The sequence below is a fragment of the Nomascus leucogenys genome, chromosome 5, assembly GCF_006542625.1.
Source record: "Nomascus leucogenys isolate Asia chromosome 5, Asia_NLE_v1, whole genome shotgun sequence".
Taxonomy (NCBI): domain Eukaryota; kingdom Metazoa; phylum Chordata; class Mammalia; order Primates; family Hylobatidae; genus Nomascus; species Nomascus leucogenys.
Window position 1 is genome coordinate 54,937,314 of NC_044385.1, and position 27,395 is coordinate 54,964,708.

The window sequence follows — 27,395 nt, forward strand, 5'->3', positions numbered from 1 at the left end:
GCAAGGACATGGAGAAATTGGAACACTATTGCTGGTAGGAGTGTAAAATGATACAGCTGATGGAGAATCTATATGGCAATTCTTCAAAAAATTAAACAGAATCGCCATATGATCTAGCAATTCCCTTTCTGGGTATATATCCAGAAAGGAAAGCAGGTAACTCAAACATACTTGTACTCCCACTTGCCCAGCAACATCATTCACAATAGCCATAAGGTGGAAGCAACCCAAGTGTCCACTGATGGATGAGTGGATAAACAAAATGTGGTATATACATACAATAGAATATTATTTGGCCCTTAAGAGAAAGGAAATTTTGACACTTACTACAACATGGATAAACCTGGATGCCATTATGCTAAGTGAAATAAGCCAATCACAAAAGGACAAATACTGTATGCTTACACCAACATGAGATTCCTAGAGCAGTCAGGTTCATACAGACAAAGTAAAATGGTGGATGCGAGCGGCTGTGGGGAAGGGGGAAAGTGGGGAGTTAGTGTTTCATGGGTACAGAGTTTCAGTTTGGGAAAATGAGAAAGTTCTGGTGTTGAATCGTGGTGATGGTTGCATAACAATGTGAATGTACTTAATGCCACTTAACTGTACACTTACACACAGTTAAAATGGTACATTTATGTTATGTATTTTTTTTTTTAACCACAATTTAAAAAAATTGCAGGGGATGGGTGCAGTGGCTCACTCCTGTAATGCCAGCACTTTGGGAGGCCAAGGCAGGCAGCTCACTTGAGGTCAAGAGTGCAAGACCAGCCTGGCCAACAAGGTGAAACCCCGTCTCCACAAAAAAATAACAAAAATTAGCTGGGCGTGGTGGCACACGCCTGTAATCCCAGCTACTTGGGAGGCTGAGGCAGGAGAATCACTTGAACCCGGGTGGTGGAATTTTCAGTGTGCAGAGATCGTGCCACTGCAATCTAGCCTGGCGAGCATAGTGAGTGAGACTCTGCCTCGAAAAAATAAAAATTAAAAATTAAAATAAGGGGGACAGAGGGTGGAATGACATGGAAGAGACAAAAGATATTAATTTGTTTAATGCTTCACCGGTGGACTGTGCTATTCTCTTCTTTTTGGGAAGCCAGATTTTACAAAGGGAGACTTTCAGGGGCAGATGTGGTGTGTTTTTTGTTGTCGTTGTTTGGAAAGTGTATCTTCAATTGGTTATTAACTGACTGCTCATTGGAGACTTCTGCCAGATGCGCCCAGATCATTAGTCCGTTTGAATCATCACGTCTTCCAGGCCCCACCCGACTATCTGATAGGCTCCACCTTCACCGTGAGGTCCTGCTAGTCAAGATGCTCTGAGAGCACACAACCACCAAACAAAAATGATCGCTTCCACTGTGGCAGGTATTGACGTCTATTTCCGATGGCAGACTCAGCCTTAGCCATTCACATAGGAATCCTGAGTTCTGCCTTTGAGAGTGTTAGGCATCCAACAAATGCTCACGGATTTAAGTGAAATGATGTGTGTTACTTTCAATTATATGACTTCGAAGAGTCTTTGTTTTGTTTTTCAAAGTACAAGGGTAAATCAATAGAATTGATAGGGTCTTGAGCCAGCTCCACCCATCTCTACCCAGGGATGGAATCATCTTTTAAAACTTGGATTTAACACTTACATAGCACTTACTGTGAGCCAGAGACTATCCTAAAGGCTTTTGATAGATATATCAACTCATTTAATACTAATAAGCCTATGCACTTAGGTACCCTTGTTTCCCATTTTACAGATGAGAAAACTGAGGCACAGAGAAGGAAAGTTATACCACTATTAAGTAGTGGATCTGGGATTCCACCTGAAATACCTTGTGGCCCCTGAGCTCATGCTTTTAGTTATTGTACACCTGACTCTTTTCTTAAAATAGTAATGTACCAGACTGGGACTTTAATGACCCTGAAGTGGATCTCAAGGTCCAGAATGGAGAATGGAAATTGGGGGTGAAGATATTCCTTGATTATGATCCTGCCTCTCTACACCAGCAGCCTGATTAGGTACCTGAGAGCTAATGCCGAAGCCAGGGTAAGGGGCTTGTAGGTTTAAGGTCAAATTTTTTGAACCTAAGGAATTTCCCTCCAATTCTGTAGCAGCCCCTCAGTGACGAATCTGCTGCCTATCCCACGGGTTTTGCTATTAGAGGATTTTCTAGGTTATCAAGGCAGACGAGATGAAACACCATTAAACTAACACTGAGCAACGCTGAACCCTATATAAATCTTTTTTTCTAGTCTTTCTAAGATAAGACCCCAGACGAATCTGCAACTCTGGACTGGAAACCAGGGGGCGGGCTAAGCAGCGACCATTTTTGTTTTGCGGCCGTGCGCTCTCAGAGCATCTTGACTAACAGGACCCCACGGTGAAGGTGGAGCCTATCAGAGAGCAGGGCGGGGCCTGGAAGACGTGATGATTCAAACGGACTAATGATCTGGGCGCATCTGGCAGAAGTCTCCAATGAGCAGGCGTGTTGGGGAGGAGCGCACAAACCCTAGTGTGTTTGGTTGCACGGCGGCTTTGGCGCATTTTCGGCTGGTTTGATTCATCCATTTTGAAGAGACGGGGGAGCGGGGGGCTCGTCTGTTCCAGGAGCCCTGAACCAAAGAGCAGCGGAGTTTGAGAAGCCAGCAGCTCGGGGTTCGGCAGCAGCGGTCCCATCGGCTGAAGTTCGGGGGGGGTGGGGCGCCGAGCGCGCGGGGTGGGGGGGGTCCTGGTCTTTGGCTTCTCGACTCGGTCCTGTTTCGACAGCGAACATGTCGCGGCCTGTCAGGTCAGTGCGGAGTCTGAGGCCTGGAGCGGGTTGGAGGGGGCTGGGGGCGAGTGGTGAAAAGAGTGGGGGACAGAAGGCTAGAGTCCGCCATCCCCGGTGCCACGCGCGGCCTCCTCCCTTTCGGGGCCCTCGCGCACCCTTGAGCGTGGGGGGCCCTGCTGGCGCGCGGGGGTGGTGGCTGCGCGCCCGTGCGCGCGCCCCTCCCCGCCCCGCGCCGCTGCAGGGCTCCGGTCTGCTCAGCTGCCTCCCCCACCCACCGCACTGGAGCGGGCGGGGTGTCCCTGAACCGCCAGCGACCGGAGGGGGAGGGGTGTGAAGTCAGCGCCCCCAAGAGGCCCCACCTCCTCGGGACCGTCCCCTTGGAGCCAGTGCGGGGAGGCGGGCGGACTGGAGCTCCACTCCCCCCCTTCAGCGAGGAGGGGCGGAGGCACCCGTATTGCCCCTTCCTCCTGCGACTGGCGCGAGGGTGGGGGCCCTGAGCCCTCTCTCTAGCGGACGGGGGTGTTCCTAGCAAAGGGGGGAGGGGCAGCACTGCCAACCGGCCCCGCCTCTGTCCTTCGGGGTCGCTGCAGGTCCCGCCTCCCGGATCGGGCCGAGCGTGGGCGGGACTCGTTTTTTTCCCCCCCGGGCAAAAGTGAGAGTTCGGGACTGGATCCTGGAAAATAATGGGCCGCTTCCTCTCTCCCCACCTCAGAGTTTTGAGAGAGTTAACCCCAAAGTTCGCTTTTTCTCTCCGACTAGAAATGTCCTTCCTCGGGGAAATGTCCGTACTCAGGGAGGTGCGGGTTAACAGCACGGCCCAAATCCCGTGTGGTTCTCGTTCCACTCTCACCCGCGTACGCGTCTCGGGATATTTTTGTAAACCTCTTGTCCCCGAGTGACTTTAGTAATAAAAGGGCTAGGTTCGGGTAACCATCAGACTTCATTCTCGGAATTTCAACAAGTTTGCTATTCCCCCAGCTGTCGGTGGAATCGTCCTATGCCATCTTCAAGGCTATTGTATGGAATGTGCCATTTATGGAGGGGTGTGGTTTAGTCTAATCTGTTGAGGCCTTAAAAAGGAGAGCTGTTGCAAATAAATATTTTTAATGTAAGGAATTGGCTTCTTTGCATAGTGTGTTTTCTAAATAAATAGATAAAGGCTTAGTTTTTAAATGTTTTAACAGTTGTTGCTTCCCCTTCATTCCAACTTGTGTGGGAAACGGAAGTATCTTTAATTAGAGTTCTAAAGAGAGGTTTGGGACCCTGGCAAGGGTTTTGTTCTACATCGTTCTGTCTCCAGACTAGATCATCCTCCAACTGGTGGTGGTATGGGACTGCGTACTCCTACACACGGGGTGGGAATGAGGAGAAAGAGCTGCTGTTAGCTGTTTCAATCAGCATCTGTGGTAACTCACGATCCCTACTCTGAAAGTTATGCTGGCCTTTTGGCAAGGAGTCTGGATAGCTCTTTCAGAGTATAGTATGCATAATTTTTTGGCATAAAACTTGACCGATGTATCTCTCATCAACTCACGTAGAATGTTTTCTTTAGGATTAGGTAAAATAGACAATAAAATAAAGGTTTATTTTACCTGGATTGGATCTTTTGTCTTCTGGAAGTAATTACTGTGTGGTCAAATTAGGTTATTTTTCCTCTACCTTTTAAACTTTAGTTCACTAAGTTTTGATGACTTTATTTTATTGTGGTGACATTCTTATCTCATCTGCCTGAATTTGTTTTCCCAGATTTAGGTATTGGAACATGAACAGAACATTTTTACTGGAAAACTTGGATTTTTTATGTTACCATGTGGGGATATATATATTAAGCACATTCTATCAGTTTTTTGGAGGCATTGGGACTTCTGCACAACTTTTTTATTACTCAGTATGTTGTTTAAACTAATTTTGACCTTGTTTATTGCCCCTAATTGAAGAGTGAAGTTAATATGTTGTGGGCTTTTTTTTTCTTTTTTGCCATTTTCAAATTATTAATTTCAGAGCAAGTTGGTTAACCGAGTATATTTTAGTCATAAATTCTCTTTGTAATTATTTTTTAAAAGAAGTCTTTATTCATGACCAATAATAAAGCAGAAATAATTAAACTTGAGTTTGGTGGTTTGTTAAATTTCGCAATAAAAAAGTCCTGACTTAGGGAAATGCTGTTGTTTCAAAGTATAATTGAAGAATCTGTATTACCTTAGTGCATTTAACATCAACAAAAAAAAGTGATAGACACTGACCTGATTTCAGAATCATCAGCCTTGTTTTAAAAACAAGAAAGCACAAGTTGGAAAATATTGTCACTATGTCGTCTTTTGGGGTATTTCTGCCCTTAGGCCTGTGTATAATTTTGCAGTTTTTCTGGTTCTCATTTTACCATAAATATCCATTTTTATTTTAATATGAACCTAAACATTTTAAGAGCATTTGGAAATGTAACATCAATTTCCAAATGAAGGGTGGTATGGTGGACCTATTGGCTACTGCATGGTGTTGCATAGACCTGTGTCTAGCACGTTATGTTTAACTTTGTTCATACAAGATTGCTGTCTTTACCTTTTGCAGTGGCTGACTGTTAAATGAGAGCTCAAATATTTTAGGCCTTAGATTCAAATTAATAGCTTAAAATTAGCCTTGGAGCTGGGAAGAGGTTTAGGCAAACTCACTTTATTAAACCTAGTTTAATGGGGACCTGGATAAGTGAGGTGCCTTGCATCACGAACTAGCAGGTGTAGATGTTGGGCTGAGAAGCTATATTTCCCAATTCCCAATTCTGGTCCCCACCCGCATGATCGCTGTACCTTCTGCTCGATCAATATTAATGTTATTAGTGCTGATTAAAGAACATAGTATGTAACATGTTTAACTTTTTTAAGTGCTTTCATGAGTCAACTTTGTGAGGAAGGAAGGAAAATGCCGTTACTTGTAAGAGGTGAGAAAGAAAGCTCAGATTTACTGACTTGCCCAAACCAGAAACCAGATTTCTTGAAATTCAGCTTTGTTACACTCTCCAGAGATCCTCCTCCCTTAGGTTGCTCAAACCAATCTTTTTGCTTCTTGTAACCTAAGTGTGCTTGATACCTTTTAACACTTGAGATTGTAAGGAACCTTACCATTGAAAATTTAGATGTGAAAACATAAGCTCTTACAAGTTGTTATAAAATTTATTTTATTGTTTGTCATGTTTATAAGTAATGTTGAGAACTAACGGCTTTCCCAGGATTCCAGTTTGCTTTCTTTTCAAAGAGAATTGTTTGGGCTATGCCTGGATTCTAAAAATTAATATTCTCTCTCCCAAAACAGTTTCAAGAAGTCCTCAGCTAAAGAGAAAAACTAGAAACTTGAAAATTCAAGGTAGTTCAAAATTTGTTACCAAATGTGTACATGAAGACACAAGTTTAATACGGTTGTAGATGAGACTGGCTCATTCTCGTATTCTCTGTGTGTGTGTGTGTGTGAGAGAGAGAAGTGAGTTTATTAACCTTGGATCTATACTTTTTTAAATTACATGTCACTGTCCTCTAAAAAGACGTAATTCCTTCAAAGACATGCCATCAAAGACATAATTTACAATGCCTGAATAATGGGGGAGTTATTTATTTATTTGAGATGGGATTTCCCTCGTTGCCCAGGCAGGAGTGCAATGGTGCGATCTCGGCTCACTGGAACCTCCACCTCCCAGGTTCAAGTGATTCTCCTGCCTCAGCCTCAGAGTAGCTGGGATTACAGGCGCCCACTACCACACCCAGCTAATTCTTGTATTTTTAGTAGAGATGGGGTGTCACCATGTTGGCCAGGCTGGTCTCAAACTCCTGACCTCAGGCGATCCACCCGCCTCAGCCTCCCGAAGTGCTGGGATTACAGGCGTGAGCTACCGCGCCCGGCCGGAAAGTTACTTTTATAAGAAAAGTATTCACTTTTGCTCAACATACATGTAATTAATTACCTGAAAATTACAGTGTTTAAAATTTTCATTTTAAATGTTTAAAATGTTTTCATTTTCAACAAACAGAGAAAAAGTGCAGTCAGAAACTGTGCTAGAGGTTTTCACTTTGTTTTATCCTTACTACAACCCTGTAACAAATATTTTTCTTTATCACCATATAACATGACAAAACAAGCTTAAAGAATATGTTACAGTTACAGAGCTATAATAGCAGAGCTAAGGTTTGAGCTCAGATCTGAATACAAAACTAGCATTTTTTTCCATGGTACTAATCTTTCTTCCCTAGTATTCAGTGTGAAGATGGTCAAGTTTTTTTTGTTTAATATCTCCTCAAGGCCGGGCGCGGTGGCTCAAGCCTGTAATCCCAGCACTTTGGGAGGCCGAGGCGGGCGGATCACGAGGTCAGGAGATCGAGACCATCCAGGCTAACACGGTGAAACCCCGTCTCTACTAAAAATACAAAAAATTAGCCGGGCGTGTTGGTGGGCGCCTGTAGTCCCAGCTACTCGGGAGGCTGAGGCAGGAGAATGGCGTGAACCCGGGAGGTGGAGCTTGCAGTGAGCCGAGATCGCGCCACTGCACTCCACCCTGGGGGACAGAGCAAGACTCCGTCTCAAAAAAAAAAAAAAAAAAAAAAAAAAAAAAAAAAAATCTCCTCAATAGTGAATACATTCCATATACATTGATTTTTAGCTCTCTGTATAAAACATTTTAGGAAAAACAGCCAAAATGTTTAACTTGAGCATTTTTGCTCAACTCAATATTTAAAATAATTTTCAGAGATACTTTTTTTTTTTTTTTTTTTGGAGACAGGGTCTCACTGTCACCCAGGCAGGAGTGCAGTGGTGTGATCACAGGCTCACTGCATCTTCAACCTTTCAGGCTCAGGTGATCCTCCCACCTCAGCCTTTCAGGTAGCTGGGACTATAGGTGTGGCCCACCACGCCTGGCTAATTTTTTGTAGACAGGGTTTCACCATGTTGCCCAGGCCGAGAGAGATAGTTAAAAGTATTAAATTAAAAAAATAAATAAGCTAGAAAGAACTTAAGTCCAGTTCCTTCAGTTTACTAGTGATGACTTTGAACCCAAGGAGTTAGTGTAGAGATAATAGCAAGGCTGGATTTAGACTGCATAAATCTTAGCCATTCTCCTTTTTACTGTTTGTATATACAGTATTTGATTTTACAGAGAGTGTATTAGAAGTCCACATTCCTAGTTTGAAACCACTGGGGTCATATGTGGTTTAAGATTTTTGAAAAATGTGGAATTCCCAAAAGGTAACAGGATGCATGTACTGTATAGTAACGTACCATCACTAGTTTAGGGTAGTACTCTTATAAACAATCACATTAATATCTAGTGAGGGCCGGTCGCGGTGGCTCACGCCTGTAATCCCAGCACTTTGGGAGGCCGAGGTGGGCAGATCACCTGAGGTCAGGAGTTCGAGACCAGCCTGACCAACATGGGGAAACCCTGTCTCTACTGAAAATACAAAATTAGCCAGGCGTGGTGGCGCATGCCCGTAATCTCAGCTACTTAGGAGGCTGAGGCAGGAGAATCGCTTGAACCCAGGAGGCCGAGGTTGCAGTGAGCGTAGACCACGCCATTGCACTGGAGCCTGGGCGAAAAGAGCGAAACTCCATCTCCAAAAAAAAAAAAAAAAAAAAAAAAAATCCAGTGAACTTAGGAATTTTCACACTGAGATATGAAAGGCCTCACATTTAGGTCATCATGTTTTGCCACCATGTAAGTTAAGAAAGTACTTAATTTTCAGAACTTTTTGGATTTCTAAATTGTGGGTTGGTGGATTGAGGACATTTAACAGCATGAGCTGAAAAAAAAATCACTTCCTCACTTAGTAGAATTAGCAATTACTGAGCAACTCTTAGATGCCAAATAATTCCACCAGGTACTTTATACATATTTCAAAATCATGCACAACTCTTCAAGGTATGTGTTATCCTCATTTCATATGCTAGGCCTGAGGCTAGGATAAATAAAGTAACTGCACAGTTCACCTAACTATTGAGAGATGAAGCAGGAATTTGAATCCTACTGTGAACAACCCAAAGCCAGTTCGTGATCTTTCAATGTGACATTGTCACAGGGTACACTTTGTCGCGGTGTTAGCACATTTTGTCTTCTTTGGAGCAAGTTACCGTTCATAATAGAACTTTTGTGGGGAGGCCTAATTTTCTAGGGAGGAAGAGGAGAAAATGTGAAGAGATTAAGGGGAGATACACCTGACAGGAGGAAAAACCAGTGGAGTATTTAGTGTGAGCCTTTGCCGAGAAAATGTTAGGTGGCATTGTTTTAAGTTTATACGTTTCAAAATATAAGGGCATTTCCCCTTGACTAGGTGATTCCAAAGCCACCTACAGGACAAAAAGGGAATGAGGGGCTCATTTTACATAAAAATATGGATGCAAAAATGCTAAACAGACTTAGCTAACTGAAACCAATGAGTACAGTAACTCACTCATCAGTAGGCTCTTGGAAACTTCTAACTTTAAGCAAAATGATATACAGTAAGCAGGTTTTTGAATAACGTTGTGTTACAAGGTTGATGAGAAAGAACGGTCTCGTGCAACATTTTGCTTAAGGCCCCACTTTCCAAGAGCCTGTCAGTGACGTTAAGTGAGAACTTAACTGTATTAAAAATATATGTGATCAAGTAGGGTTTGTCCCAAGAACAAAACAATCATTCTGTGAGTCAACATATTAAAAGACTAAAGGAAAAACCATTGCATTTGAAAAAGGTTTAACGCCTATTATAAAACTTAGTGCATTAAAATTAGAAGGAAATGATTAACTTGACTGAGGTTACAAATAGGTTAAGTGGTTGAGTTTTTAGTGTTTTAAGTCAATTAGTGATTAATTATTGGGGAGAGATAATCCTGGCACAACAAAAGAAGCCCTGGGTATCAGGAAACGGATTTCAGCCTCTTCTGGGTTTATATAATGGAGATGTTGAACTCCATTGGAGTAATAGTATCTTGCAGTCACAAAGCATTTTACAGTTTTCAAAGCTTTTTCTCACTGGCTTCTTCCAGCCCAAAAAACACCATTAGTTAAGAAAGAAACCTAGTTTTGAATAAAGGTTTTTGCTTTTTGGGGTTTTTTTGTCCTGTTTTTTCCCAAAAATTTAACAGTCACCATACCGTGTAACTCTGGGATACTGCGCCTATGCACTCTACGTGAACGTTGTCCCTCTAGAGTTGTATGATTTATAGTCTGCATAGCCAAATGGGTTACTTTGCAAACAACTTAAAAAGTATTGAGCATGCTTAAAAGTGTTAAGTTTGCATTTTTAAAACAATTCCTAGCTGTAAAAGGAATGTGACCATATTACTCTAAATTCAGAAGTAGCTTTTTGGATTGTTGAGACTGGAGACTGCACCTAGGAGACTCGCATGTTGTGGACAATAGGAGGAAACCTTTTATTTATTTATTTATTTATTTATTTATTTAATTTTTATTTATTTATTTATTTTTTTGAGACGGAGTCTCGCTCTGTCGTCCAGGCTGGAATGTAGTGGTGCGATCTCGGCTCACTGCAAGCTCTGCCTCCTGGGTTCACGCCATTCTCCTGCCTCAGCCTCCCGAGTAGCTAGGACTACAGGTGCCCGTCGCCATGCCCGGCTAATTTTTTAGTATTTTTAGTAGAGACGGGGTTTCACCGTGTTGGCCAGGATGGTCTCGATCTCCTGACCTCGTGATCTGCCCGCCCTGGCCTCCCAAAGTGCTGGGATTACAGGCATGAGCCACTGCGTCCGGCCCCAGGCGGAAACCTTTTATTTTTTAGCACAAGACCACTTCAGTCAAACTGGGCACCCCTTTATTTTGTTGGGAAAAAATTATTGCGTCTAGATTCTAGGAAGTGAAACTAATCGTTATACAGTTATATTGCCATGTTTTAAAATAACTACTATTTAAATGGTCTTAATTATAGGTCTTTGAAACACCTTAGATGAAGAGATCACAGGCTACTTAAGAGTGTTTCAACTAGGTATTGCAGTTTTCAGGTGCTTCTTAGGTGTTACCTATTATTTGAATTGTGTATCTGTTCAGTTCTGTGCTAAGCAAGGCGATCTTCAGGGAGATTTCCTTTCCAGCTACCTTTGGTTGGAGTGTTCTAGGTCACAATAAAATGAGTTAGAAAATGAACTACTCAAGAAACTAAATATTAGCTCCACTGAAAGAGTAAAATTCCATCCTGCTATCTCTTACACTGGGATAACATACAGCTGCTTTTCTTCCAAGGACTTGGTGCAGCCTAGAGATTCTTAACAACCCCTCTTCCTTGAGTGACTACTGCTCTCTTAGAGAGAAACTTGGTTCTGTAAAATCAGAGACTATCAGAAACTTTACTGTTTGGAATTCTGTGAGTAAAAATGAACGTCACGCTTTTGTCAGGAAGATCTAAGCCATTTTGACACAGAGAACTAGCTTTGATTTACACCTTCAGAGCTTTGGATAAGGGGTTGTTAAACACAAAAATATGCATCTACCCTAACTTCTTTCCCAGGAAATAGGACCCTAGTTCCACTCTGCAGTCCAGACCTGGTATTGATCCCTTTAACACAGTTCTTTGCTTATAGTCTATCAAGATACTGCTTCATTTATCTTAGTTCTACCCTTCTCCAAAATTCTGTAACTTTTTCTGTTATGTAAGATGCTCCACACTTCTCTGATGTGCCTGTCCTTCATTGTATTCAGTCAATAAACCTAAATTTGTCAGGCTACAGGTTTGTCCCCAGCGATTGAGTTACACAGTTTGGAAGATACCACTGAGGTTTCCAAGACCATGGGACTCTACTCAGTAATTGCACATCTGAGACCCCTTCAGTCTCACACATTGGAGGTTTCTCTGTCCCCAGTTGCATAGGTTTTACACTAAACTTCCACTGGGAAAAATCTAACCTAGCTGACTTTATCAAATACTTTATTTTATGCTCATTGAAATTTGTGTGTGACTTTTTCTTTCTTTCTTTTTTTTTTTTTTTTTTTTGAGACAGAGTCTCGCTCTGTCGCCCAGGCTGGAGTAGTGCAGTGGCACGATCTTGGCTCACTGCAAGCTCCGCCTCCCGGGTTCATGCCATTCTCCTGCCTCAGCCTCCCGAGTAGCTGGGACTACAGGCGCCCGCCACCACACCCGGCTAATTTTTTGTATTTTTAGTAGAGACGGGGTTTCACCGTGTTAGTCAGGATGGTCTGGATCTCCTGACCTCAAGTGATCCGCCCGCCTCAGCCTCCCGAGGCAAGATTACAGGCGTGAGCCACCGCGCCCGGCCGTGTGTGACTTTAAAAGAAAACATTTTCCTATATGGTGAAACTGAACATGGTAAGTTGTGAAATAAAGTAACTTGAGTCTTGGGAATAAGGAGTGCCTTATAAGAGTTAATACTTATTCATGGGGCTACAGCATTAACAAGTTGGTAATATATTGGATATAGATATATATAGATATATATATATATGTATATATATATATACATACTTAGTAGGAGTTTGTGATCTAGTAAATGTGTCTGGCTCAGTCATTCAGAACACCTTTATCCACCACCGTTTTCTGCAGAAATTAGAAACATCCGATTTGAAAAAATTAGGAGCTCTTTTCTATAATGCTATTGGGGATTTTGGTTTTATTTTTGCTTTCTCGTATCTTGTGGCTTTGTTGTGAATTTTATATTTATTTTATTTATTTTTTTGAGACAGGGTCTCAATCTGTCGCTCAGGCTGGAGTGCAGCGGCCTGATCTCGTTGCAACATCAGCCTCCTGGGCTCAAGCGATCCTCCCACCTCAGTCTCCCAAGTAACTGGGACTACAGGCGTGCTCCACTACGCCTGGCTAATTTTTTTATTTTTATTTTTTAGAAGAGACGGGATTGCCGTGTGGTTCAGGCTGGTCTTGAACTCCTGGGACTCAAGCAATCCTGCCATCTCCGCCTCCCAGAGTGCTGGGATTACAGATGTGAGCTACCACAACCGGAGAGAATTCGATATTTTAAATTGTAAATAGGATGGGCCAGGTGTGGTGGTTTACGCCTATAATCCCAGCACTTTGGGAGGCCGAGGTGGGTGGATTGCTTTAGTCCTGGAGTTTGAGGGCAGCCTGGCCAACATGGTGAAACCCCGTCTCTACTAAACATAAAAAAAAAATTAGCCAGCTGTGGTGGTGTACAACTGTAATCCCAGCTACTGGGGAGGCTGAGGCAAGAGAATCGCTGGAACCTGGGAGGCAGAGGTTGCAATGAGCTATCATCATGCCACTGTACTCCAGCCTGGACAACAGAGGGAGACACTCTCTCTCAAAAAAAAAAAAAAAAAAAAAAAAAAAAAAAAAAAACTAAAGTAAATAGCAGGATGATGTAAAATACAGTCAAAACAATGTATTTTAGGCAAAAGGAATTTGAAGGTCAAGATAAGTGAAGCTACTGTAAGAAATTACCTGGAGTTGGCCACACAGTGGCTCACACCTATAATCCCAACACTTTGGGAGGCCGAGGAGGGCAGATCGCTTGAGTCAAGGAATTTGAGACCAGCCTGAGCAATAGGGAGACCTCATCTCTACAAAAAATAAAATCAGCCAGACATGGTGTTACACAGCTGTAGTCCTAGCTACTTAAGAGGCTGAGGCAGAAGATTGCTTGAGTTCAGGAGTTTGAGACTAACCTGGGCAATATGCTGAAACCCCATCTTTACAAAAAAATTAGCCAGTGCCTGTAGTCTCAGCTACTGGGGTAGGGGCTGAGGTGGGACGATCGCTTGAGCCCAGGAGGTCCACACTGCTGTTAGGTGTCATTGTGCCATGGCACTCCAGCCTGAGCAGCAGAGTGAGACCCTGTCTCAAAAAAAGAAAAAAAATGTGAGTTGTGTTCAGGCATTCTGCCCTCAATATTTTTATGTGTTGAGAAAATCTTGCATGTGAGATTTCTTAATCATCTTTGAGGCAGGAAGAGTGGAAAGAGGTAAACCTTCCAAATTTTAAAGGGAAGGCAGCAGTACTTGGTGTGCAGCAATTTTAGTTGCATCAGTTCTTTGGAAGAGTTAGATCTGTAAAGACTTAGGAAAGGAAGGTTTGAGAAGCTGCATCAACAGTGGCATGTGTGGATTATAGGGTTGGAAGGACTTGGGTTGGAAAATTGCTTTTACCACTTAATGGCTTGCAATAAAGTTACTTGGCCTTTTGAGCATAGTTTCCTCAGTTAATTAGCTCCTCTTGTGACATTAGGGTGAGAATTAAATGAGAATTTAGGCAAAGTAACTAGTACATTTCAAATATCTGAAGTAACTGCTGTTACAATTATTACTAAAAGTCACTGTGGATTCACACACACAATGTCATATAGATCAGGAGTCTTCATAATGTTTGCTTTTGGAGGTGTCTTAAACATTTGATTTAAATTTTATATAGTTATTCATTTGAGACGGGTTCTCCCTCTCTCACCCAGGCCAGAGTGCAGTGTGGTGATCTCGGCTCACACTGCAACCTCTGCCTCCCAGGCTCAAGCTATTCTCCCACCTCAGCCCTGGAGTGGCTGGGACTTCACAGGCGCCTGCCGCCACACCCAGCTAATTTATTTATTTATTTATTTTTAAATTTTTTTTTTTTTTTGTAGAGATGGAGTTTCTCCATGATACCTAGGCTGATCTCGAATTTATGGGCTGAAGCAGTCCGCCCACCTCGGCCTCCCACAGTGCTGGGATTACAGGTGTGGGCCACCACACCTGGCTCAAATTTTAGTATATGTGCTGCCAAAGCGAGCACACCTGGCTCAAATTTTAAGTATAATTTTGGGCCAGGCGTAGTGGTTTCCGCCTGGAATCTCAGCAGGGTGGGAGGATTGCATGAGCCCAGGAGTTGGAGACCAGCCTGGGCAACCTGTCTCTACAAAAAAAAAAAAAATTAGCTGGGCATGGTAGTGTCCACCTGTAGTCCTAGGTACTCTGGAGGCTACAGTGAGCCACTGCAGTCCAAGCCTGGGTGACAGAGTAAAAACCTGTCTTTTAAAAATAAATAGGCTGGGCATGGTGGCTCATGCCTGTAATCCTAGCACTTTGGGAGGCCGAGGCGGGCGAATCACTTGAGGTCAGGAGTTTGAAACCAGCCTGGCCAACATGATGGAACCCTGTCTCTACTAAAAATACAAAAAAAGTAGCCCGGCATGGTGGTGGGTACCTGTAATCTCAGCTACTGGGGAGGCTGAGGCAAGAGAATTGCTTGAACCCGGGAGGTGGAGATTGCAGTGAGCCGAGATCACGCCACTGCACTCCAGCCTGGGAAACAAAGCGAGACTCCATCTCAAAAAATAAATAAAAGATAAAAATAGATAAATATAATTTTGGAGGTAAAGTTTAGCAGTTTTCTTTAATGTGGAACTTTCAAAGCTTTTCACGTTAAAATTCATTTTGAATGTTTATTGGGGTGGTAATATTGATAATATCCAATTGATAATTACCAGTAAATCTTTAGAAAACCTATTTTGACAACTCAGGTTGGACAATTCTGTATTGAGATAATTTTTAAAATACGATACTATAAGACAAATGTGTACTTTTAAAATACTTTTGATTAGCTGTGTTTAATTTTATGATTCCTGGGAAGATTTTGTTTGAACAAAAAGTGTTTACTGCTAAAAAGTTTAACTGTCACTGATTTAAATGAACTAATTTCCTTTTTTAAAAATTTATTAGAGCAAAAGAATTCTGTGAAAATACCGAGGTTTTATTTCAACAAGGATTTTGACAGCTTCACGTAAGGTCTTTGTAAGATGGAGAAATATAGGCAGAATGATAGTTCAGTGTGAGGGACTTTGCCTGAGCAGCCTTACCTGGAGAGGGCTGACAAATAGATTATTACCCTGGAAGACTGCTTCCACTGTTGCCTGAAAGGATTCTGTTCTTGGCATATCTTCTAATTAATGATATGGATGAGGACACTGATGGTGTGCTGATTCAATTTGCAGATGTCAAGAAGTTGGGGAAGATAAATAATATGCTGAAATGGCAGGATCAGGATACCAAATGGTCTTAGATTATGGAAAAGGAGGTTTTAGTCATTGGAATTACAATATGTAGTCCATTGAATGATGGAACAGTCGAAAAGGGAACTGAAATCTTGGATTGCATTGAAGTATAGAGTAGAATAGGAAGAGGAGGGTGGTAATCCTGATTTGCTCCCTATTCCCCATCTTTTTATAACCATATTATGTTTCATCCTGGGCGCTGCTTTAGTATTTACTAAATCCGAGGTGGTATGGAGGAAAGCAGCTAGAGCATGAAGAGAGTACTTGAAATATGAGGAAGTGTTAAAAAGGAACCCTAGTATTTAGCTTCAGAGAAAAAGTGGGAATAGTCATGTAAATTTAAGGAATGCTCTGAAGAGGAGGGGTTAGATTTAGACCATGCTAATTCCAGGAGGTGGAACTAGATAGAACCAGTGAGTAGACACTAGAGGCAGATTCATCTCATTGTAAAGAACTATTTAATTATTGGAATTTTTTTTTTTTTTTAGAAGGAGTTTTGCTCTGTCACCCAGGCTGGAGTGCAGTGGCGTGATCCCGGCTCACTGCAGCCTCCATCCCCTGGGTTCAAGCTATTCTCTTGACTCAGCCTCCCAAGTACCTGGGATTACAGGCGCCTACAACCATGCCTGGCTAATTTTTTATACTTTTTTTTTAGTAGAGATGGAGTTTCGCCATGTTGGCCAGGCTGGTCTTGAACTCCCGACCTCAGGTGATCCATCACCTCGGCCTCTCAAAGTGCTGGGATTACAGGGGTGAGCCACCACACCTGGCAATTACTGGAATTTTCTTAGCATAGGCTGCTTTGGGGATCATGAGAGGTTCTCAGTCATTCCCTTCTAGGGATATTTGTTAACAGGATACAAGCTAAAGGTTGAATGAGATTGTCTAGGGTCCAGTAGCTCTACTACATATAATACTCTCAGCACCACCATATCTCCCACCCCCGCTACCATCAAACTTCAATAGGCTTTATGAATGCTTTAAACTTAAAAAATGATTTAAAAATTTTTGGTCTAAATGGTAACCTGAACTTTGCCATAAAGTCAGAAATAAAAATAGGGAGGGCTGGATGTGGCAGCTCACTCTTGTAATCCTAGCACTTTGAGAGGCCGAGGAGGGAGGATCACTTGAGGCCAGGAGTTCAAAACCAGCCTGGGAAACAGCAAGACTTGGTCTTTACAAAAAAATTTTTTTAATTTACCAGCTGTTGTGACACACACCTGTAATCTCAACTCCCCAGGAGGCTGAGTTGGGAGAATTGCTTGAGTCCAGGAGTTTGAGGCTGTAGTGAGCTATGGTCACACCACTGCACTTCATGCACTCCAGCCTGGATGACAGAGCACACCCTGTCTCCAAAAAAAGATATTTTGGTATTACATTTTAGTGAAATGAACAAGAAAACAAAGACAATCTTTCTGAATGATACTAGAACCAATACTTTGAAGACTTACATGTTTTTCAACAAAGTGACTTCATCATCATATCCAAAGAAGAGTTAGTTATGTGTTCAGAATTACAGTGGTATTCTGAGTGGAACAAGTTAATACTTAGAAGTAATAATAGCTGTTATTGATATTTATATACCTTGCATAAATGTTCTGAAATGTTCTCAACACTCTTGTTATTCCTGTAACAGGTATTGTTATTCCTGTTTTACAGATGATGAGACTGAAGTTCAGTCAGGGGAAGTAACTTGCTTGAGGATATACAACTAGTAAGAGTCAGGACATAAATTCAACAATCTGTGTTTTTAACCTCTCTGCTATATTGAAATTTTATGCTGTCCTCCAGTTCTAGTTATTGATACTCATTTTACATTGAAGAGTTAGTTTAGCTTTGGCATTTAACTATCATGTGTCACATAGCACCAGGGATACATTCTGAGAACTGCATTTTTAGGTGATTTGCATGTATTTCCACAAAACCAGATGGTATAGTCTCCCGCACACCTATGGTATAGCCTATTGCTCCTAGACTACAAATGTGTATAGCATGTTACTGTACTGAATACTGTAGGCAGTTGTAACACAATGGTAGGTATTTATATATCTAAACATAGAAAAAGTACAGTAAAAATGTGGTATAATAATCTTGTGAGACCATTGTCATGTATGCAGTTCACCATAATGTCATGCAGCACATGATTGTATTTTGAAGAAATTAGAATGTTTCTTTGTTTTCACCTAGAAATAGAACCTCTCATGCCCTGACTTAAATGAAATTCTTTTTTTTTTTTTTTTTTTTGAGACGGGGTCTCGCTCTTTCGCCCAGCCGGGAGTGCAGTGGTGCAATCTCGGCTCACTGCAAGCTCCGCCTCCCGGGTTCACGCCATTCTCCTGCCTCAGCCCCCCAAGTAGCTGGGACTACAGGCGCCCGCCACTGTGCCCGGCTAATTTTTTGTATTTTTAGTAGAGACGGGGTTTCACCGTGTTAACCAGGATGGTCTCAATCTCCTGACCTCGTGATCCGCCCACCTCGGCCTCCCAAAGTGCTGGGATTACAGGCGTGAGCCACCGCGACCAGCCTGAACCAAATTATTATGAGTCATTATGAGTCATCATGAATGGCCCTTGTTATCACAGATCTTTTATTTATTTAAGTTATTTTATCTTTTCCCTCTTTAGCATTTATGGATGACTATGTTTGTTTCTGACTGGTTGCCCTTAATAAGGCAGAATTGCTTCTATATTCATATTTTGCTTTACACTGATTTTATGGTTTTTGTGATAAATGGCATTATATGAGATAATTCTGGCTGTTTTCAGATCATTGAAAGTTAAAATATTTCGTCTTTCAATGGAAGGGATAGTCTTTCAATTTAATTTTAAAATTTAATTTTTTATATAATGCCAATATAGTCTACATGGCATTTCTGTAGTTCTGTTTGTTGAAAAGTAGGATAGAAAAAAATGTACTAAATAAAAAGTATCCTTTTTAGTGTCTTAGGTTTAAAGTAACAAGTTACAGGCCAGGCCCGGTGGCTCACACCTGTAATCCCAGCATTTTGGGAGATTAAGGCCAGAGGATTGCTTGAGGCCAGGAGTTTGAGACCAGCATGGGAAACATAGAAGGGCCCCATCTCTACAAAAAAAAAAAATTTTTTTTAATTAGCCAGGCATGGTGGGCTGTGTGCCTTTCTGTAGTTCCAGAAGCTAAGGTGGGAGGATCACTTGAGCTCAGGAGTTGGAGGCTGCAGTGAGCTATGATCGTGCCACTGCACTCCAGCCTGGGTGACAGAACAAGACCCTGTCTCGATGGATGGATGGATAGATGGATGGATGGATGGATGGACGGATGGACGGACGGATGGAAGATAGGTAGGTAGGTCTGTCTAGATAGATATAGATAGATATACAGGGAAGGAGGAGGAGATTAAGTTTTCTTCTGTTGTGGAGGGCAGTTAATTTTTAATGACAAATGCCGTGAAAAACAGTATTGTGATCATAATGCAATATGATCATTTGCAATGGCCATTTTCTGTATTATATTTTAATATAATGCTTGCCATTTATGTTATTTATTAAATATTTTATTTATTATTTAATTTATTATTTAAACTTATTTTATAGAATATCTTTTAGATCTGTCACGCAATTTAGATTATCAGTTCCAACAGAGGAAGAACTAAGGCCCAGAGAAATTACATGATTTTCTTGACATTCTAGAACCAGAACCCAGGATTCCTAGTACAAAGAGTCCATACTAATACCTTTCTTGAGTGTTTCTAGTGAGAGAGTAAGGAAGTAGCCATTGTTAGCAGACAGTTAAAGCTCTTTATGTCGAACCTACACTTAATGTGATTGCTAAAGCTAAGCTGTACCTCTACTACTCCTTTCACACCAGAACCCTAAAGTAACTAACATATTTTCACATTTTACAAGTTAAATATTCTCAATTTATTCATTTGTTCTTCATATGATATACCGTTTACCATTCTGGTTGTCCATCCTTATATAGTTTCATAGGATATATCTATTTCTACGTCATACCCAGAAACTGGGTAATAATATGTTAGTTGCCACCCCACAAGCATGGGATAAGCTAGAATTATACCTACAAGTTCGGAACCTGTATTTTAATTATTAGAGGATAAGATGTAAGAGTTCCTCTTCTAGATACCTTTCTTCCCCTGGTTCTATGACCCATTTTTTTTTATCCTAAATAATACAGAAAATGGTCGTGTTTGCATTATGATCATCATGCTATTTTTCATGGCATTTGTCATTAAAAATCACTGTTTTGCCAGAACATGGCAGGCATTTCCATATTAGCCCAAAAATATTAGATTTTTTTCATAGTCATATTTTTAAGAAAAAATATATTTGTATTGTAATAAAATATGCTTAGTAAAAAATTTACCATCTTAACCTTTTTTTTTTTTTTTTTTTTGAGACAGAGTCTTGCTCTGTTGCCAGGCTGGAGTGCAGTGGCACGATCCCTGCTCACTGCAACCTCTGCCTCCCAGGTTCAAGCAATTCTCCTGCATCAGTCTCCCAAGTAGCTGGCACTACAGGCACGCATCACCACGCCCAGCTAATTTTTGTATTTTTACTAGAGACGGGTTTTCACCATGTTGGCCAGGATGGTCTCGATCTTTTGACCTCATGATCCGCCCACCTTGGCCTCCCAAAGTGCTGGGATTACAGGCATGAGCCACCGCGCCCGGCCCATGTTAACCATTTTTAAGTGTATAGTTCAGTACTGTTAAGTACTTGACATTGTTGTAAAGAACTCTTAATCTTGCAAAACTGAAACTAAATGCACTAAACAACAGCTCCTCATCCCCACTCTTCCAGCCTCTGGCAACCACCACTCTGCTTTCTGTCTCTGAATTCATCTACTCTAGGTCCCTCATGTACATGGAATTAATAGTCATATTTAAAGTTAGCTTTCCCAATAGTATGGTATCTTTGATAATATAAACTCAGCTTCTTACAATAAAATACATAGTTTCAATAAACTAAAGAAAAACAGAAGGTGGAAGTCTTTAAGAGCCTTGTTTTTTCTCTTTCTAATGCTGAGTATGTAACTATATATTCCTCTACATATAAGCCCAAGCCTTTTTTTCCAGAATTCACCTCCATCCATACCATCTCCACATACTATACTAGAAGGTGGACCAGTGTTTGCAGTCTGACCATCCTGTCTTTGAATTTAAATGGTGTCTTAATCTATACAGCCAAGAATATCCCTCTGCTCAGGTTTAAGTATAGGTGGTAATATATATTTATCTTTTTTTTTTTTTTTTTTTTTTTTGAGACGGAGTCTCTCTCTGTCGCCCAGGCTGGAGTGCAGTGGCATGATATCGGCTCACTCACTGCGAGCTCTGCCTCCCAGGTTCATGCCATTCTCCTGCCTCAGCCTTCCAAGTAGCTGGGACTATAGGCACCCGCCACCATGCCCAGCTAATTTTTTAGTATTTTTAGTAGAGACGGGGTTTCACCACATTGGCCAGGATGGTCTCAATCTCCTGACCTCGTGATCTGCCCGCCTCGGCCTCCCAAAGTGGTGGAATTACAGGCGTGAGCCACCGCGCCTAGCCTATTTCTCTTAATTTAAGTTCACTTGATAGATTTAGGCCTACAGTAACAGTGCATTTTTTAATCTAAGGCTCTTTTGCCAGGTAGGCTGTTTGGGTACTAACATGGAAGCTTACATGTATATCTCTAGAGAAGAAGTATTAAACTTTTAGATTTAGAATGCAAAGTACAAAAATAGAAATGAAGATTTGTTTGAGATGTTAAAGATACCTTACTTGATAGGGAGTACTAAAATCATTTAGAGTCAAATAAATTCTGCAGATATTCTCACTGTTTTGATTTTGTAATAGTCAGGACAGGCTAACCATTCGCTTTATTAAGACCATGCATATATCCCTATAACTAGTTCTTTCCCTAGGTCTAGTTTTATAAATGTTGCTGATAAACCAGGTCTGTAAAATTGGAAAAGGAAAAAAGAGTATAGAAACAATAGAGTCAAATACATAGATGTACATAAATTTGTGAGGCTTTCATAGTTTTTTAAATAAAGCATCTTTTGACTGGACCAATTAATTTGTTTCCTTCCTCTTCTGTATAAAGCTTAACATTACCATAATTTTTGTGCATTATAATGTAACTGTACTATACCTAAAAATTGCTTTTGCCTTGAAAAGCTTAGTAATAACCTTGTTTATCAAGTATACATATATATGTGTATAGCAGTAAGAGTAAAATATCATTTACAATGTTAGCTTATAAGTATAGTATCTTTGTATATAATGAATATATAGGTACATGGTGATTTCGCTCATTTTGCTGTTTTATGTATATTTGTTTTGAGAGATGGGAGATTGTTTTGTAGAAAAGAATGGTATTTGAGACCGGGCGCAGTGGCTCACGCCTGTAATCCCAACATTTTGGGAGGCCAAGACGGGCGGATCACGAGATCAGGGGTTCGAGACCAGCCTGGCCAACATGGTGAAACCCTGTCTCTACTAAAGATACAAAAAATTAGCCAGGCGTGGTGGCACACGCCTGTAATCTCAGCTACTTGGGAGGCTGAAGCAGGAGAATCGCTTGAACTTGGGAGGCGGAGGTTGCAGTGAGCCGACATCTCGCCATTGCACTCCAGCCTGGGCGACAGGGCAAGACTTCATCTCAAATAAAAAAAAAAAGAGAAGAATGGTATTTGAATTATCACTGAGATGAGCAGTATGAGAATTGTAGCTTGACATACTTGTGGTTTACACTATGCTTTCTTATAACAGAATGTTAAGTACCTAGGCTTAAGTGGGAGCCCTTAAAAAATAATTTTTGGCTGGGTACAGTGGCTCGTGCCTGTAATCCCAGCACTTTGGGAGGCTGAGGCAGGATGACTACCTGAGATCAGGAGTTTGAGACCAGCCTGGGTGACACAGGGAGACCCTGTCTCTACAAAAAATGAAAAAAAATTAGCCAGCATGCATCTGTAGTCCCAGTTACTCAGGAGGCTGAGGCAGGCAGATTACTTGGGCCCAGTAGGTCAAGGTTGCAGTAAGCCATGATTGTGTCACTGCTCTCCAGCGTAGGCGACAGAGTGACACCCTGTCTCAAAAAATTAATTAAATAATTTTCTTTTTTCTTTTTTTTTTTTGAGATGGAGTTTCACTCTTGTTGCCCAGGCTGGAGTGCAATGAAGCTATCTCGGCTCACCACAACCTCCGACCCCTGGGTTCAAGTGATTCTCCTACCTCAGCTTCCCAAGTAGCAGGGATTACAGGCATGCGCCACTACGCTTGGCTAATTTTGTGTTTTTAGTAGAGACGAGGTTTCTCTATGTTGGTTAGACTAATCTCGAACTCCCAACCTCAGGTGATCCACCAGCCTTGGCCTCCCAAAGTGCTGAGATTACAGGTGTGAGCCACCACGTCCAGCAATTAAATAATTTTCAAAGTGCTAGTTCAGTTCTGTTTATGAAAGAGAAATGTGTGTTCTGATGTCTTAGAAAAATCCTACACTTTTATGATTTTAATTAGAGTCTCTTCTTTCTACAGAAATAGGAAGGTTGTTGATTACTCACAGTTTCAGGAATCTGATGATGCGGGTAAGTTTTGTGGTTTCAACAAATTTTAAGTTGGACTGACCAGTGGAGGTTACCAGCTTATATAGTTTTATTACGCTTTTGGAATAAGTTTTACTTCTATTTTTAGATCATTTACCGAAACCATGTCATGATCTGTGTCAACCAAAGCAAAAGTTGAACTTACATGGATTTTAACTTTTCCTTGGTAAATCATTGATAATAAACATTAAGCAGTTTTTTCTTACCTGGTTTTGGAGTCCAAAGTTTAAATGTCCAGTAATTCTGATATGGTGTTCATTACTTAAAATATCTCCTGCTGTCAGCCGGGTGCCATGGCTCACGCGTGTAATCCCAGCACTTTGGGAGGCCAAGGTGGGCGGACCACTTGAGGTCAGGAGTTCCAGACCATCCTGGCCAACATGGTGAAACCCCATCTCTGCTAAAAATACAAAAATTAGCTGGGAGTGGTGGCATGCACCTGTAATCCCAGCTGCTGTGGAGGCTGAGGCAAGAGAATAGCTTGAACTCGGGAGGTGGAGGTTGCCAGTGAGCTGAGATGGCTCCATTGCACTCCAGCCTGGGCAATAGAGAGAGACCCTGTCTCAAAAAAAAAAATCCACTACAGCCAGGCGCAGTGGCTCATGCCTATAATCCCAGCACTTTGCAGGGGAAAAAAAATCTCCAGCTGTTACTACAATAAAACTTGTGCCTTGTATTATGTTTTTACATAATAAAGCAACTAAGATGAGAGTCTGTTTTGTGAAACAACTTATATTTGTGAACTAATTCATCAAGGAATGAGTATTCTAGCTAAGTCTTAGCCATAAGAGGTTTTTTCAGAGTTGTCTCCTTAATCTCATTACTTTCCAGGTATGTTTACTATTCTTTTTTCTTTCTTTTTATTGTAACTTTTCTTTATAAAGATAATATGTGCCCTTTGGGAAGACTTAGAAAATACTGAAAGATATAAAGAAGAGTAAAAAAAGTAATAGGTAGCAGTAATGTTTATTAATGCTTGCTACATGTCAGGAATTGTTTCAAATGTTTGTATTTAATATTTACTTAGAATAATCCTGTTAATATGTGATATACTATTATTATTTCTATTTTGAGTATCTTGTTAATAAAAGGTATTTGAAAAATTCCTATCAATGGTTATATAATATCCCATAATGGAATTTATAATGTTTCTGACCACTTAATAATTGCTGACGCTCCAGACTACTTCCAGCATCTCACCATCGTGTGTGTGTGTGTGTGTGCATATGTGTGCATATGTGTGCGTGTGTAAATGGTGCAGTAAACAGTTTTGGAAATAATTTCCTTTTAAGGTAGAGTTATTTTCGTTAGTTTTATAGGGCTTTTGAAATTGGAGATACTTTCTTCAAGTGCAAGATTATGTTGTATTTAATACTTTAGTTTAAAAGTAATTTGCTTAGTAATAGTAATTGTGTTTACTTCCTAAAATGTTTGTAAGATAACCATATTATGATAATTTTCAAATAAGTGTGAAGATGTTGAAATCAAAAGGGGAGGGTATAAAATGATGAGAGAGGTTTAGCTATAGATAGATGGAATATATATCATAAGGACTAGAGGGTAATATGCAAAAACGAAGTTAAGGTTGATAGGACTGCATTGGAAATAATTTCGTTTTTTAAAGATGAAAGAAACTATTTGGGAAATCCTGCTCCTCTCACCATTTAAACAGCATGAGAGAGAATTATGTCAGTAAATATAGTGGTGATTTTAACATGTAAAAATCATAGTTAATTAAGTTTTAAAAACACTGTTTAGATGAAGATTATGGAAGAGATTCGGGCCCTCCCACCAAGAAAATTCGATCATCTCCCCGAGAAGCTAAAAATAAGAGGCGATCTGGAAAGAATTCACAGGAAGATAGGTAAGAGCCATTGTTTTTCTGTTCCCACTTACATTGTCACCACTCTGAGAGCAGTCTCTGATCTCTAAATCGTTGGAATCTCATACACTTTTGAAAAGTACTTACTGTCCACTTAATATTTTGCATATTTCATATTATCTCAGGCTGTGCTTGAGTATATAATTTGTTATCTAAGGTTAATACTGACACTTCCATTGTAGTGATAACAAAAAATAAGTGATATATCCCATTCAGTCACAAATCACTGGCACAATTATAACTAAAGCTTGTAGAATCTTAAGTTGTATAGCCTGCTGCATTTTGCTGTCTCATAATCAATTCTCCTTTGTTTAAATAATTTAACCATTTTGGAGAGTTTCTTTTCCCTTAGTTTTACAAATGAGCTGTGATTTTAACTATAATTTTGCCTCATAATACCACGATGTTAGGAGGACAGGGTGGCTCATGCTTGTAATCCCAGGACTTTGGGAGGCCTAGGTAGGAGGATCGCTTGAGCCTGGGAGTTTGAGACCAGCCTGGGCAATATAAGGAGACCACGTCTCTACACAAAAATTTAAAAATTGGCCGGGAACGGTGGCACTTGCCTGTAGTCCCAGCTACTGAGGAGTCCGAGGCAAGAGGATCCTTTGAGCCCAGGAGTTCAAGGCTGCAGTGAGCTATGATTGCACCACTGCACTCCAGCCTAGGTGACAGAACCAAGACTGTCTCGGGAAAAAAAAAAAACAAACACAAGACCAGGATATTGTAATTTCTGCCTTGTTATGTGTTTTACGTACACTATCATTTAATTCTTACAACATCTCTATTTGGGTAAATATTAACTTAGAGGGGTTCTGTGATTTAACCAAAGTTATCCAGCAAATGGTCAAACAGGTTATGAAACCATGTCTGTTGGACTCCAAAGTTCATTTTTTAACCATTAGAGCTCTATACCGCTTCCAAATAATACTACTACAAATGAGCAGTTCAAATAAATGAAATATTTCTCACTACTTCTTCTAAGAATCTTGGAGCACCAAAATCATTATTAAATTCACACATTTACCTAGTAGTTTTATTTATGTTGTCAACCTCTAATACTTTTTTTGCTGGAGCATTTCAGAAATGTGCTTTTAAGGAAAAATAATACAGAATTACACTATTGGGAAACAAGTCTTCTAGAGCTTCTTGGTATATGTCTAACATAGTTGTTGCTGTTTGTTTTTAATAGAGATGCTCAAACTCCTGCGCTCAAGCGATCCTCCCATCTCAGCGTCCCAAAGTGCAGGGATTACAGATGTGAGCCACCATGCCTGGCCTAAAACAGTTTTTTGTTTGTTTTTTGAGACAGTCTTGCTCTTGTCACCCAGGCTGGAGTGCCATGGTATGGTCTTGGCTCACTGCAACCTCCGCCTTCTAGGTTCAAGTGATTCTCTCGCCTCAGCGTCCCGAGTAGCTGGGACTACAGGCGCCCGCCACCACACCCGGCTAATTTTTGTATTTTTAGTAGAGATGGGGTTTCACAGTGTTGGCTGGGCTGGTCTTGAACTCCTGACCTCGTAATCAGCCCACCTCGGCCTCCCAAAGTGCTGGGATTACAGGCATGAGCCACCTCACCCAGCCAAACAGTTTTATATGGCAGCCCAACTCAGAACTATTTTTCATTATATTCATTATCTTATTTCTCCTAGGAAAGACCTGCTTTGTGGCATGTTATAATGTCTCATTGACATAATTAACATCTAGCTTACAGTTTTTCTTGTTGCAGTCATTTGAGTTTATTATTCTAAGTGCTGGAAGGATTGAAATAAATACAGGTTTTATTGCTATCTGTATGCCTTGTGTATTTATTCTCAGGCCAGTGCTCTGTTGATTTTTCTGTTTTCAAAGTTCAGCCTTCACTTTCACTTTAACTGTGCTTAAAGATTAATGTAGTCTATAAACTCAATAAAAGAGCTGGAAAAAATAATGTAATTCATCATTGTGTTAGAATTATGAATTTGGTGCCTATTTTGCATAAAAAACATTTATACAGAACAGTCACAGGTTTCAGAATTATAAAGTGTCTTGGACTCAGGTTGCTTAGTAAAGGAATATGTTTGGTCATTCTCTTTGCTTAGGAATCATGGGTTCAGTAATTTCTCATCTGAGTGTGGTCTAGATTATGGGGAATACCAAAAGTGATTTATAAGACCTGCTATTTGAGAAAGGAAAGCTTTGAAGGCAGT

General features: G+C 40.9%; 1 protein-coding gene and 1 non-coding gene across 3 annotated transcripts in view; both read left to right on the forward strand.

Annotated features, from left to right (window-relative positions):
• Positions 1–2,463: 2,463 nt before the first annotated feature.
• NUCKS1 (nuclear casein kinase and cyclin dependent kinase substrate 1) overlaps positions 2,464–27,395 on the forward strand; it is a 36,645-nt gene continuing 11,713 nt past the window's right edge. For both annotated transcript variants that reach the window (XM_030813115.1, XM_030813116.1), the window contains exons 1-3: positions 2,464–2,783; positions 23,257–23,306; positions 25,083–25,188. In XM_030813115.1, the coding sequence (XP_030668975.1) occupies positions 2,767–2,783; positions 23,257–23,306; positions 25,083–25,188 (173 nt within the window). In that variant the 5' untranslated portion in view covers positions 2,464–2,766. The remainder of the gene's footprint in view (positions 2,784–23,256; positions 23,307–25,082; positions 25,189–27,395) is intronic.
• Positions 21,539–21,670, forward strand: LOC115835292. The gene has a single exon (XR_004030280.1). It is a non-coding gene; the product is annotated as a small nucleolar RNA SNORA72 (small nucleolar RNA).